The sequence below is a fragment of the Sycon ciliatum genome, chromosome 6 (assembly GCF_964019385.1).
Source record: "Sycon ciliatum chromosome 6, ocSycCili1.1, whole genome shotgun sequence".
NCBI lineage: Eukaryota > Metazoa > Porifera > Calcarea > Leucosolenida > Sycettidae > Sycon > Sycon ciliatum.
Window position 1 is genome coordinate 5,326,004 of NC_088648.1, and position 15,415 is coordinate 5,341,418.

General features: G+C 46.5%; 1 protein-coding gene across 2 annotated transcripts in view; it reads right to left on the reverse strand.

The window, feature by feature from the left end:
• LOC135819232 (sushi, von Willebrand factor type A, EGF and pentraxin domain-containing protein 1-like) overlaps positions 1-15,415 on the reverse strand; it is a 104,299-nt gene that overhangs the window by 63,862 nt on the left and 25,022 nt on the right. For both annotated transcript variants that reach the window (XM_065332400.1, XM_065332399.1), the window contains exons 3-5: positions 11,681-11,869; positions 6,302-6,487; positions 5,297-5,482 (exon numbers count right to left, since the gene is read on the reverse strand). In XM_065332400.1, the coding sequence (XP_065188472.1) occupies positions 5,297-5,482; positions 6,302-6,487; positions 11,681-11,869 (561 nt within the window). The remainder of the gene's footprint in view (positions 1-5,296; positions 5,483-6,301; positions 6,488-11,680; positions 11,870-15,415) is intronic.

Here is a 15,415-nt window from a genome sequence, read left to right on the forward strand (position 1 = left end):
AGGATGTGGGTGAGCAAGCGCTGGGGTTCCAAGGGAGGCACGATGTAGGTCCCTGCCAGCAAAGAAGTGACCAAAGCAGTCAGCCTTCTCCTTGCTGGTAATGTGTTCCTTCCCGGCATTGTCGAGGAGGAGGGAGATGTCAGAGATTCGGCCAAGACCGCATGCTCCTTTCAGGTTGCACCACCATGCCTTGTCGCGAAGCGAGCCGCAGGTGAGCCGGGCCCGAAGGTGCCGTTCCTTCTCCTGCCTGGAGTGCTGAAGTGTGGTGGTAGCGCGGGTAACAGAGTCGATGAAGGATTGCTTCTCGACGTCATTGCCGAGGTCATGCCGCCATTTCCTCCATTCTCTGTCCTTGATACGCATCACTTGTGTGCACTCAGGGGTCCACCACTTGGGATCAGATGAGCGGATGACGAGAGTCTTATGGGGAATGAACTGGTCCATGCCTGCAGCGATGGTATTGGTGACTTGTAAGCAAGACAACTCTGGATCGTCCGTGATAATGGAGACCCAAGGGACAGCCTTGAGGTGTGCTCTGAGTCGCCCCCAGTCAGCACACTCGTAACGCCACACAGTACGCGTGGTGGCCTCTCCCCGGCATGGAGAAATGGTCGGGAATTGAGCTATCACAGTTCCATGATCTGAGCGTCCTAAAGGGGCAAGTACAGTGGTGCTGATGGGTTGTTGGAAAGTGGACATGATTAGGTCTAGTGTGTTGGCACCTCGAGTGGGCTCTCGGACATGTTGCGTGAGCTCGTGGGTGATACAAAGATCCTCGAGGGCATCCCCGGCCGGGGTTGACTTCGCGCTACCAAGCCAATCTGCACTATGCACGTTGAAATCCTCAGCGAGGATTACGTTCGGGGACAGCTCTTTGGCCTGATGTAGTGTATCGTCAAGTGAATCGATGAGAGAGAGGTCGGTGGGGCTACAGGAGCCTGGACGGTACACAGAGCCGATCACCAAGCTTGTGCCACCAGGGAGGCGGACTTTAACCCAGAGTGTTTCATGTTCTGCAGACTGGAGTTGTCTAGATGAGCAGAAGCAAGGGTGGACTTGATCCGCACAGCGACACCTCCTCCGTGCTCGTTCCGGTCTCTGCGATATGGGACGCCGTATCCAGAGATGGACGAGTCAAGGCTAGTTATGGCAGCAGCAGAGAATTTAGTTTCAGTGATAATTGCTACATCTATGTCGTGCTGGTTGAGTGCATGCCTCAGGTCTTCCAGCTTGTTACGAAGGCTACAGGCATTAGTCACCAGCAGTTTGAGTCCTGTTGGAGAATTAGGGTCACCCAGTGCTGCCATCATTCTTTATCATTGGTCAGCTGGCATGATAGTTGCATCAAACTTGGTCTCGGTCACAACAGCGATGTCTACATTGTGGTGCGTGACAGTGTGGACAAATCCAAATTTGTTTGCTAAGCTAAAAGCATTAGTCACCAGGAGGCGCAGTGACGGGTTTCCGGGAATCCTTCTTCTTCACCCCAGTTGCCAACTCTGGTGAGGACTCAGTACTGGCATTCCTGCCTCGTCGTTCAGGCGTGAACCAAGTGTGGATCGCTTCGGTGTTGATGTTTGATGCCACTTCTGATAGGAGTCGCTCTGTCCGTTCTAGATCTCGCTCTGCAATGTCTACTTCGACGTCCGCGAGGGGAGTTCTGGGGTGTGCTATCATGCTTGACAGCGATCCCTGTGCGGACGACATGTCTGGCTCAGTATCTGTCAGGTTGTTCAACGCTGAAGTAACCTCAGTAGTCCCCTCATCGACTTTCGTAGTTTTCAAATTCAAATCCGTTTCGAGCACTTCAGTGCTGACTGCGGGTTCTCTAACATTTGACCCCACAGGAGTTGCACTCGTACTACAAAGTCTACATCTAATACCACTGGCTCATCTCTTCCGTGGTGTGAGGGTCAAATCAAATTTTCACCAGATGTAGCTTTCTGGGTGCTGAGTCAAAATGGTCTTGGTCCGAGGAAGCTGAGACGCACCCTTCCTCCTTTATTCCCAATCGAACTCGCGGACTTCCTCCGAAACTGGGGTTATTGCGCCCTACTAGATAGGGATTTATATGCAAAAAGTCGCTAAAACCGCCGTTTCGTTCTTATAAAAGCACGGATGACCGCGATGGGTCCATGTTGTAGTCTTTTGGCCGCTGAGTCGACTGGTTTGGTCCGAAAAGGCTGAGATGCAGCGTTCGGCCCTTATTCCCAATCGAACACGGTTGAGAAAGCGGTCACGTGCTCCTGCATACACCGGTCACCTGGTCATCCTGCCTTCATCGGCCTCAGGCTACAATTTACAGCCTGTTCCTGTCACTCGAGTTGAACGTTTGAACCAGGGAGTCGTCAAAACCTCTTACGACTCCCTGCTTTGAGCCTTTGAATTGAACCTTGGTGCAAAAATTGTAGAGCAGGCAGCATTCGACTCAGCACCCCGAAGACTACAACTATTACACTCATACCTCGGTTATCCGGACCCCTAAGTTACGGGCACTTCGGTCTACCGGGCACTATTTGGGCGAGTTTCAGGGGAAATATTACTACTCTTTTGTCACTTTTCGTAGAAATATTGACGTCATATGCCATATCGATGGCCTTTTCCCCATCAAGATGTATATGATTCGGAGTTACGGACATTTCAAAGTTACGGGCAGTGCAAGGTCCCGGACTGCCCGGATAAACGAGGTATGAGTGTACTTAAATTTTAGTAGTTAAAGGGGAAGTGCATCGATTTTTCGAATAGGGTCCAGAAGAAAGACAATTTGATATCGGTTCGAATGGCATATCTCTCGCTTCCATACGATAAGCCAAACTTGCCAAATCGCCAATTGTATGCTCACATTGCCATAGCGACCAGCGGAGTGATGACATACAAAAGGCTTAGCTCCTCCACAGAGAAGGTCGATCACTGCATAAATTGGTCATTTTCAATTGTCTTATTGTATTCACGATGTGAAAGAAGTGCTGTGTTCAATGCTGTTAGTGCCGTGAACTATTTGTAGCCCTTCTCATGCATTTCCCTAGGCTGACTGTGCCTGGGAAATGGTTTCCTCCAGGACAAGATGCTTGGAATTCGCCGTCTCTCCTGAGACATTTTCAGCAAACTTTCAAACCTACGACATTATTTCATTCGTCAATCTCCACCACCCGTCGTCTCACCTGGCTTCAGAAGATGTTACGAGAGATAGGAGAGTCGCCAGGAAGCATCACATTCACCTTCAGGAATTGGAAAGAGCAAACGGCATGGTCCTTGGTTGGGGGAAATGCTGAACGTCTGATTTGTCCCAACCAAGATTTCACCATTTTGTTCGTCACTATTTTCACTTGTCTGCTGGTGTCTCCGCGCTCCAGCTTTCTCCTGTCGGTGTCACGTCCCAGTACACAACCGAGAGGACTACTAGCAAACAGTTCACTGCACTTACAGCATTGAACACAGCGATGCACTTCCCCTTTAAAACTCTTGGTCAAACATGCAATTTGTGAAACCATTTTTTCACACCTCATTGTGAGTTACCACCACAACATGACGTAAGCAACATTACGTAAGCTAGTACTGGCAGTAGTTTGTCGTACAACCTGGGAGAAACATGTCAGTAAACACTGACTATGCTGTACCTACAGGTCAAAGAAGGAGAGCTCAACTACCCCGCAGTCCTGCTCCTAATCCTTCTTTCCATGACCTGCACAGTTCAACACCTCTTGTTTAAAACAATTCTGCTAGCTAGCTAGCTAGCTAGCTAGCTACGGGTCCTGGCTTGAGCTGATATTCGCGAAGGAAATAAGTAGTGTCACCAGTGTCGATTTTGAGGACATTAACAATCCCAATCAGGTCATGGATATCATTTGGGCAATGCACATACCAGTACACCATTCTGTACTCACTGGCCAAGTGATTGATAGCAATCAATACACATCGAAAGTAACAAATGAATGAATGCCAAGAAATTTAAGTTAAGCAGCTCAATCAGAGAACACTAATTACGCAAGCACTCTTTTCTGGTTCCTATCAATTGTTTTTTTTACCACTCCGAAAGTACACAGTAGGCAACTTTCACTGCTCAAACAATGCTCAATTCGCATGGACAGAGCTATGTGCAGACACCCACCCTCCCATGCTCTCCGAAGATGGGAATATTACCACAGGATTTTGATTGGAGTTTAAAGAGCTGTCAATGCCTCTTACAAGTTTTGAATGAGGTACTTCCTCCGCGCCATCGAAATTGTCGCAGTTTGACTTTTGATATAAAAAGGGGTATTTACTCACCAGCACTCGTACCAGAGGCATAGAATCGGACATAGGCGATAGTCATCAGTATAGGGTGACAGCAAAGGTCTATTTTCTGTTATTGGAAGCTGGAAATTTTGAACTAGACACAATTTCTTCGCTGATGTCGCTGCGATGGTAATTTCGACTCGCTGAGATCAGTCAGGCGTTGCAGCCTGCACATTTCTCGTGCTTATGGCCATTCACTCAAGCCTCATCACTGTTTTACCTTAGCTGGGGCGAGAATGACTTCGTGGAACAAGTGGCAGTGCTTGGAGAAACATCGAGGGGTCAGCAGACTAAATGCCTGCAACAGCGATAAAATTTGTCGCTCTGGCTGAGACACTCAGTACATGATTGTACCTGCAAGAGCCGTGTAGACTCTACACGTAGTGCTAGTGATGCACGCGCAGGTACCGTACCATGGTATACCAGTGATGCTGAAAAAGAGGGCACGCTGGACGTGATAGTACACTTACCTGCATGAGCTGTGACCACACAGCTAAAATAAATGGGCATGCCACGGCTAAAAAAAGTTCATTTCAAGATCGAGGTGATTCCGCCGACGGTAATCAACCGACCTCGCAACGATCGTGTTATCTTACTAGGCTTCGTTGGTGGTGAAGTAGAAATCATCCAGAGCTAGCAGACGACAAGCATAGCAGCTCTTGTCCTGTGGAGAAAGACAAAGCGTTTGAGATGAGGCGCGACCAACTTTCAACCTTCCTTGAAATATTTCGGAATGATATTTTTTGCGTCCATTGACATCAGCGACGACGAGGACTTCATCTCTGCTTGAAAACTCTGAGCCCAACTGTCCTGGAACGTTACTCTAATCTTCAGACTATCATACTGTGCAATAAGTTTTGAATGGCTTAGCTTATGGAGTTGTCAGTGACAAGTGACAAGTCACTAGTCAAACTGCGACAATTTCGATGACGCGGAGGAAGTAGCAGACTGGACATGGGAGGTCCGCATAAGAAAACATCTACTGTCCTGAACACCTGAACACCCATTCGTTTTTACTTACGGTTGCAGCTTAGTTGATGGGTCCACACGTTGTGGGTCACATTGTGTTCCTCGCACTTCATTGGCAAAGTATTTGGTGGTCGGTAACCTTGGTTACATGTAACGGTTGCAGTTCCATTTGTGTAATTACTGCTAACAGTAACAACTCCATCCTTTACTTTGATATCACTGGGGCAAAGCATATATGCTGTTAAGTATGGGTAAATGAATGAAGTCCATCAAGAACAAGAGAAAGAAGTATGCATTAATGTGAGAGAACAACACCGGGAGATAGGTGTCTGATAGCACGTCAGGGCGTTTTCCAAGCTTCATTCGCTAATTACAGTTCACGCAATGAATAGAACGAGCTGCGCACTCAGTACAAACACCATACGCACATATCCTTATGTTGTTTATACTGATTGTGTAGCTCGCACTATTCATTGTGTTTATTCCCACGGGAGCTTTTTAATTTCTTTTCAGCTGTCCATCGTTATGCCTGTTTAAAAGCGTTTTAATCATGGAGGACATTAACAGTTCCAATCAAGTCACGGATATCGTTTTGGGCAATGGTGCACCATCCAGTACTCAGCGGCCAAGTGACTGACAGACATCAATACACGGAGAGAGAGAAAGAGAGAGAGAGAGAGAGAGAGAGAGAGAGAGAGAGAGAGAGAGAGTAACAAATGAATAAATGCCAAGAAATTGTAAAATGGTTATTATTATGCAAGCTCTATTCTCTGGTTGATGTCAATGTTTTCTTTCTCACCACTCAGAAAGTACACAGTAGGCAACTTTCACTGCCCAAACAATGCTCAATTCGCATGGACAGAGCTGTGTGCAGACACCCCCGTGTGCTCTCCAATGATGGGAACATTTTCAAAGGATCTTGACCCCACCTACTCTCCAATATTATCCCAGGATGCCCCTTGCATGTTTGGTTGAGGTAGCAGACTGGACATGGGAGGTCCGCATTAGAACACATATACTGTCCTCAACACCTGAACACCCATTCGTTTTAACTTACGGTTGCAGGTAAGTATATTGGTCCACACGTTGTGCGTCACATTGTGTTGCTCGCACTTCATTGGCAACGCATTTGGTGGTCGGTAACCTTGGTTACATGTAACGGCTGCAGTTCCATCAGTGTAATTACTGTTAACAGTAACAATTCCATTCTTTACTTTGATATCACTGGGGCAACGCATATATACTGTGAAGTATGGGTAAAGCATTGAAATCCATCAAGAACAAGAGAAAGAAGCATGCATTAATGTGTGAGAACGCCACCAGAAGATAAGAAGCTCAATTTGATAGCACAACATCAGGGCGTTTTTCAGGCTTTATTCATACTCCTATTTAACTACCTCCCTCTTTCTGCCTATCTGTTTGTCTGCACATCATCCATCACCTTTTCTGTCTTTCGCACCCCTCACATCTACACATAAACTCTTTCTGCCTCAGGCCACAGGCAGTTTATGATATCTCTCTCTCTCTCTCTCTCTCTCTCTCTCTCTCTCTCTCTCTCTCTCTCTCTCTCTCTCTCTCTCTCTCTCTCTATCTCTCTCTCTCTCTCTCTCTCTCTCTCTCTCTCTCTCTCTCCCTCTCTCTCTCTCCTTGTCAGACTGTCACTCTGCGACTTTTTGTCTCTTTGCCCTTCCTTGTAATCTAGCGTTCCTATTATGCATGTACCGTACTCTTGCGACAAGAGCCCTCTCTTGATAGTGTCCCATCTCGAGTAGTGCCCAGTCTCTACAAGCCAGTGAAAACATAAAGCTCGCTCTTGAATACCCCCCCCCCCTCTCCGAGCATATAATCAAGCGCATGTGCAAGTTTGGTGTTCTTTTGCTAATGTTCTTGTCCATGTGTTTGCACTGGTGGTTTCAGAATCTAAATCACAGTTATTGTTGCCGTTTCTCTTGAGTCGTGATAGTTTACAGTAAACTTTAAACTCTGTTTTATGCTGGATGACGCAAATGTACTAGCATTGAAAGAAATGCTCCCTCTTGAATAGTGCCCTCTTTCGAATAGTGCACCATCTGTGATGGACGTTGAAAACATCTAATCGCGTGAGTACGGTATCTGTACTTGTGCTGGTCTGCGCGTAACTCTCTCATGTGGTCTGTTCGTAACTTTCTCACTAGTCTGTCCGTAACTCTCTCATCTGGTCTGTGCGCAACTCTCTCACCTGGTCTGTGCCCAACTCTCTCACCTGGTCTGTCTGTCTGTCTCTCTGCCTTCTGCTCCTTTGCCTGAAAGCCGCTCTGCTATCCCCTTATCACGGTCAGCATTTATACCAGACTGTGAGCTTTCTGCTAATGTTGCCAGCTGTTTTACATGGCGCTCAATGATCCCCCGGCCTCTGAAATATTTCTCTTCTGAACGTTTGTCCCTCGGTATCAGAGCTCTAATGGTCCATCTTAGACCGGACTCCACCTACTTCTTCTACTTCCTCCGAAAACAAAAACGTCGATTTTAAAATGATTTTTGAAGGAGTTACTGTGCTCAACAGAAGTGTTCTTTTGGAGGACTCTGGAGAAACACTTCAACACATTCAATCGACATGTCTACAATATCTACAGGATCTATTCGTCGAGGCTGCTGGAAAAGGTGACATCATCCGCGTTCTGGGCTCTGCAGTGGCTGAACGTTGACTTCTATTTTGAACTTACTTGTTCATATTGCTCTGCTGCGGGAAGTGACGATTGTCACATCCCTACCTTTTATACTTCGAAGTAGTTTTGACATCGTGCCGACCTATTCGCATGCCGGCAGGCGTTTCGGAGATGGCGAAGATTTCAAAACGCTAGCTGCTATTGCTATTCATTTTCCACTCTTCTTGCTCCTCGGTGCCATTGTCGTGCTCTGTCAAGTTCTTAACTAAAACATAGCAACGACGAGCAGTGAGCGCAGTGCTTTTCTTCTCGTTGCGCCTGGTGGACGAAAATGAAAAACATGTCCGCTTTGCTTTGTTTGCAACGTAGACGCTCTTGCTCTGCGACGACTGTGGGCTCTGCAGCATATGAATTATGCTTTCCTACAATTGCGAAATGTCATGTCGGTGTTCCAGGCTGACAGAACCAGAGAGAAAGAGTGAAATAACAGCAGCGAAAAGTAGAGGACGAAAGTCACGAAGTGTTTGTTTCCGGAGGAAGTACATTGTCTAAAAACCCGTCAATAAGTACGTATTTACTTTCGAATTTAGTGACCACACCGTACTAACTTTCGGGCGGCTACTGACTTTCGGGCACGAACTAACTTTCGGACCTGACATGTGTGCAGTGGAGAAGTCATTTTCATGTCGATGTACCTGCTACGTGCTGCATGTGCGCACCGTACCTGTACTTATTTCGGGAAGTATGTTTATCGGGCTTGATTTGACTTCAACAGACAGAGCCAAAAGAATGAAGGGGGTATTTCTTTCGGGCAGGTACTTATTTACGGACTTTTACGGTAATACTTTCTACTTTTTAAAAGCACCTCATGCTTCTTGGCACCTTTATTCACTTCTTTGTTATTGAGTACCTCTGCTCGATGGGTCATTGCCACATAAAATAAAATCAAACAACAACAAACAAAACATGCACTGATTACTTTTCTGCGAATCCATTGCTACGCCTTTTTTGATTGCCACTTTTGAATAAATTCCTGCCTGCCAACAAGCTGTGCACCTTAATTAAGCAACAAGCCTGGAGAGGTTGGAAGCAAGACCCTGATAGCTTACAACGAAAAGAAACCTTCTCGGCGTCTGTCACACATTTTCTACATGCCCAACAGCAATGCAAGGAGTGAGCTTCTAGAAAGCTGTCACCTAGCTCCTTGCAAGACAAGCAATGGTGGACATCTATAAAACTAGCTGCCAATGTGACCTGCCAAAGCGACATGCCTGTTCTGGTCACCACATCTGGGCACGAGCGCACCACTGCGAGGGAGAATGCTGAGTGCTTTGCCCACTACGTTGCCACAAAGTGCAGCCTTGGCTCGAATGATTTATCTGCCTCTGACCAGCTCCCTTCTACTTCCTCCGCGTCATTAAAATTGTCGCTTCCCAGAGCGAGTTTTCGAATTTATTTTGTCCACTCGAAGGGCAAATAAATCAGCTAGAAATTGGGGCAGAGCATTGTCGATGGACCAAGCTTTAGTTTGTGGCCTCCCGCTTCGCTGCACTTGCAGCTAAGGTCGACGTCTTCATCAGAGTTTGAGGCAGACCCTTCAGCGCTCAACAATACCCTGAACAAGACGCGCATTCAAATTCAGGTCAAGAAACTTCGTTTTCAAGCGATCAATGCCTCCAGGTGGCAGGCGATGAAGGCAAGCTAGAATTTTTCAAGTACACTGTAGCGACCTTCCAGCGGGTTAGGGTAAGCAGTTCCGCAACTTCTTTCCTTGGCAAGCGCTTCGCTGATTTTGTTGGTGTTTTCAGACCTGCTACCTTCGCAGCAACATGCGCCACAAGTAGCGCATTTTAGGAATTTGAGACCACTTTGTTCTTGCCATCGTCAACTTCAGCAGTTCGTATTCAAGAAAGATACCAGGATTCTTATACCCGAGCTTGCAGTCTTGACAAATGCCCACTCGAACGATGTGGGATGGCACAAACTCCAGAAAAAGAAACGCGCTCTGGGGCGGAATAGTGCGGAGCGCGATGAATTTGCTTGGTGCGGAAGAGAGCTCAGACAAAGTCCGAGACCACCACGGCTTCAGTAACACGTAGACATTGTGCAGGAAGGGTCGCATCAGTGTTCGAACACAGAAAACAGCGATTCCGACAGGCTGACTAAGACGAGCAAAGTCACACATATTGGGATGTGCGAAACGACAATTTTAATGACGCGGAAGAAGTATGCAACGTGTTGCCTCGGCACATCAGATCACAGCTATCCGTTTTCGGTCACCCAATTGTACATTGTCATCTAGCAGCACTGAATCCGCGCAAGGCGACTGGCCCTGACGGCCCATCATCTAGAGTCCTCAATGAATGCCACAGGGAGCTGGCAGAGCCTGCTGCTCACTTGTTCTCTTGCTGTTTCAGTGCAGGGTCCATCCAGCTTAGAAACTGGAAACTAGCCCACGTGTCCACCATACACAGGAAGCCCTCCAAGCCATTTGTTTCCAATTATCGACCTGTGTCTCTCCTCAGCATCCTGTCGAAAGTAATGGAGAGTATAGTCCACTCCCAACTTCTTGGAACGCCATCTTCTGCTGAATACTCGTCAGTACGGTTTCCGTCGTGGTACCGGACCTGCAGAAGTTCTGACTGTCCTTCAGTATGAGTGGGCCAATGCCATGGCATAAGGTGGAGTTATGCAAGCAGTTGCCGTGGACATAGCGGAGACTTTTGATAAAGTGTCTCTTGCTGGCGTACTTTACAATATCGACCATTTGGGGATAGGGGGTTCCCTGCTCAAATGGCTTACACACTATCTGAGAAGTCGCACCATGAAAGCTGTTGTTCATGGCCAGAGCTCATTGGTGCACCATGTCCAGTTTGGAGTCCCACAAGGTAGTATCATCGATCCTACATCGTTCCTCGTGTATGTGATCAACATTTCAAGCTGTTCGTCGCATGGCACAAACCTGAACACTTTTGCTGATGACCACTTTGTATTTCCTCCTTGAACAAGCCCGCCTCACTACAACACAGCCTAAATCAGCGTCGTGCCTGGGGTAAGATATGGAGGATTGCGTTTGTTTTTTTAGCGGCATCAACAAACACTGCGAAAGACGCCCGCGCTGCTGTCCGAGCTCGTGGATTCTGGACCCGGGCTCAGAATGCGTTCTTCGATGTCTGGGTCTTCCACCCGGATGCAGCATCATGCAAGAGCAAGCCCATAAGTGATCTTCTGAAGCGTAGCTCGTGCTCTTCTTCGTTGCGCTTTCCTTCACCTCTTGGACTTTCATTGAAATATATTTTGTATTGCTCATTATCAGGTTCGGCCTTATTTCCTCTGTGCTGCACTGAGGAGTCCACAAAAAACGAAACAGTTCTGTCCGCAGATTGAGTATTTCGCCCCTGCTTTTGAAGCAGTTGAGCACTCTCGTGTGGGGTAGTGCCTTTGGTGTTTGCGTTATGCAGAGCTCACTGACTTGTCAGTTTGAGCACTCTAGCAAGGTACGTGCAGGCTTGGTTTAAATCTGGCTTTGGAAATATTCTTTGTCATTGCTATCAGGTTCGGCCTCATTTCCTCTGTGCTGCGCCGATAAGTCCACAGAGGACGAAACAGTTCTGTCTGCAGATTGAGACAATAGAGATTACACAGTCGAGAATATGCTTTGTTCAATCAGTGCTCATTACAAATAGACAGAGCTAAAGGCAGCCAAACCTACTTTCTCTATGATGAAACACTTGCATAATGTCAACAAGGACTTTGGCTCCATGAAAGAGAAAACAATTTAGTTTACTCACCATTACAGCTTGTTAGATTAGTCCACACGCCATGCGCAGCATTGTGTGTGTGGCAATTCATTGGAGTAAGTTTCGATGGACGATACCCTGGATCACATTTGACCGATGCCGTTCCTTTAATCTGAGTGCTAATCGCATTGAATTGTCCATTCGTTAGGCTGACACTACTTGGGCAATACCCAGAGAAAGCTAACAAGTATTGGAAATGGATAGACACCCATCAAGACATCGAGAAAGATGAATGAAAGCATGCAAAAGAAGACAACAGAGAAAATAAAGTCAGAACACATTTCTTATTCCATATTATCTCCACTACAAGGGCAGTCGCTTGAAGAAGCCCAGTCTCTATTATAAGTGCATGCCAAGAAGGCTTCGAAAATATACAAGTGCAGTCTCCAATATAAGCACAGGGCTTATAATGGAGAACTGTATCGATCATGTCCATGCATGTTTGACATCACAAAGTGTCACACACCCACATGACGTGGCACAAGTCTGTGATCCCTTAGGTTAAAAGAACAGACTCGGTGTACCAGGAGTTACAAACTGCATTAACGATTCCTGATGATCAATGTACATGTAGCAGGTGGTTGAAAATAAGAGGCCTAGTCTCTAGTAGAAGCCCTGGGTCCGGACTTGTTGAAAGAAGATAAGCCCAGGGCTTATAATGGAGATAATACGGAAAGTATCTATGGCATGATGGTGTTGTTGTTGGGCAAGGGACCAATAGACGGTGCTCGCAGAAAACCAGAAATTCCTGAAAATCTATGTTTCTTGACATACATGTATTAGGGAAAAAGACAAAGAAAGAGAGAGAGAGAGAGAGAGAGAGAGAGAGAGAGAGAGAGAGAGAGAGAGAGAGAGAGAGAGAGAGAGAGAGAGAGAGAAGAGAGAGAGAGAGAGAGACAGACAGACAGAGACAGAGAGACAGAGAGAGAGAGAGAAAGATAGATGGATAGAGAGAGAGAGCGAGAGAGAGAGAGAGCGAGAGATAGAGAGAGAGAGAGAGAGAGAGAGAGAGAGAGAGAGAGAGAGAGAGAGAGAGAGAGAGAGAGAGAGACAGACAGGCAGGCAGGCAGGCGGGCGGGCAGGCAGGCAGGCAGGCAGGCAGGCAGACAGACAGACAGACAGACAGACAGACAGACAGACAGACAGACAGACAGACAGACAGACAGACAGACAGACAGAAAAGATGTGTTGTAACTCCGAGTTTCACGTTGTCACGATCATCATGCAACCACATAAATCACATCGCCCAGTTGAGATTTTTTCAAGATGTTTGAAATTCAGGACAGGCAAGAATGCAGTCAATGCTCTCGGTCACTGTATGTATGGCCACATATAACCTGCACAATGTAAATTCTTGTGTGAGCTTATACAGCAAATTACCTGATCACGGCTGAATGAAATACTTCTAGAGCGATGCTTTAGCTCAGCTATCAAGTCTCCGAACCCGCAAAGTTTACCAGCTCAGATGCCTTTGGACAAGCACAATGTGGCTGAACACAATTGTGTTGTGTTCTAAGCTGGAGATATTTGTGATGGACTGTGGAAATTCTTGTGAGACATGCACAGTCAAGGTTCATATGGGAGAGTGCGACTAACTCGTATGATACCATTATGATACCTAAAATTCAGATGAGACACTGATTGATTGTGAATCCACTTTCAGCTACCAGAATACTTCGATTTGCACAATGAAAGTATTATGAAAATATTATGAAAATAATGGACGACGGCTGACCATCACTCCCTGTCTACTCATGCCATCACCCAGAGCCTTCCATTCTTTTTCTAAAAAGAAGGACTCTTCACTCACACAGCTACCGGTTTGTGCATGGGGTGGTAGTCTACCAGAGGGTGTATTCTATAGGTTGGGGTTAATGCATCCAGTGTAGTTGGCCTCCACAGCCTAGGCCAAACTGGACACTGCCTGCTGATGTGTCACAACTTCTGGCAGTTCCAGCAATGCGGGTTGCTGCCAGGGGCTGTCTACTCATGCCATCACCCAGAGCCTTCCAATCTTTTTCTAAAAACAAGGACTCTTCACTCACAGAGCAACCGGTTTGTGCATGGGGTGGTAGTCTACCAGAGGGTGTATTCTATAGGTTGGGGTTAATGCATCCGGTGTGGTTGACCTCCACAGCCTAGGCCAAACTGGACACTGCCTGCTGATGTGTCACAACTTGTGGCAGTTCCAGCAATGTGGGTTGCTGCCAGGGGTTTGGCGACCTTTGGCAAAAGGTCCGTGGCTTGATAGTTTCCCCTCCAATTGGGAGATATTGGACGTACGGAATTTGTCTGAGAGGACGAGCTGTTGATGCATTTGCCTGAGAGCTGCCTTTGTCTGAGAGGACGAGCTGTGGATGCTGCCTTTGCGACTTGAGTTATTGTGTCAGCTTGGCTTTGTGGATTTCCAGTGACTGAGTTGATTTCAATTTTGCCACCTTAGCGCGGGCTGTCTGTTTTGGAAGCGTCATATATTCGCAAGATGTTCCCTGAACTATGTGTTCAGAAAGAAAATGTATTGTCATTTCAGTTGTTTGGAGCTAATCCTCGTGAAAGTGTCAGGAATGCTTCTTATCATTGATGTTTTAGTCATTTTTTTACCTTCACCCCTTTTTTGACCTCTTCAGCTGAATTTTATTTTTCAGCAGTTCAGCTGAATTTTATTTTTTCCACACGTATAGCGTGAGGTTCTCGATCTATGCTTTTACAATGAATTTTTCTATATTTTTTCTCCAAGGAGTTTTGAAGGGTTTTCAACGGTGCCATGGGACCAAGTCAGTGTTGTAGCTTGCCCAAACTATGCCAACTCTAAGGAAATTTGTTGATGCCTGCGACCACCTACCTGTGTTGGCCCACCATGACCGAGTTCTTTTCAAGTCTGTTCTGCTGTTGGCATTCTTTGCTTTCCCAAGGTGCTCCGAATTTGCAAAGAGCCTTACAATAGAGTGCATCAGATTTGAGCATGACCATCCTGTTGAACATGTCCAAAACCCATTTGGAAAGAGGGTATACATCATCCTTAGACCAGCTAGTCGCCTTTATCGCCTTGTATATGCCATGCTACACTACCTGGCAATGATTGGTCGTCGAAACACATCCACTCCTCTGTATGTACTTGCCAAGGGCACGCCATTATCCAGAGATATAATAACCAGTATTGTACAGAACTATCACATATCACATGTTGCACGTTGACACTATTAGTGTATTGTAGTTACGAATTGTGTACAGAACTGTCACATGCTGCAAGGGCAGTATTGTCAAGACATGCTAGGTCGCTTGCAATATTGGTGCGGTGCGTATTACTGCTATGCATTTCGCGAGTGTAATATATATTTGTTAGTCTGTTAGATCTGTTACACAACGAGTGCATATCTGTTACGTCTACGTCGAGACACATTAATTTTTACGATACAGTAATTGCTATGCGTGTTCGTACCACGACATGTTCACGAGCGGAAGATCTTGTGAATCGTGCTAATTTATTATAAGTAGAATTGTTGACACACTAATTTGGTTGCAATGTACATGTACTTACTAGTACTTGATCCGTTGCATTATCGCCATCCGCGGCAACTCCGCTACGATCTACTTGGCGAAACTTACTCTCGATGACAGGGTGTGCTGTCACCCTGTCGCTGGGTGCAAGCACCCCTTGACAGACACTGTTTTCACCTCCGTAATAACAATTCAGGCTTTAGTCTTCCACTTCAGCAGATTGCTAGT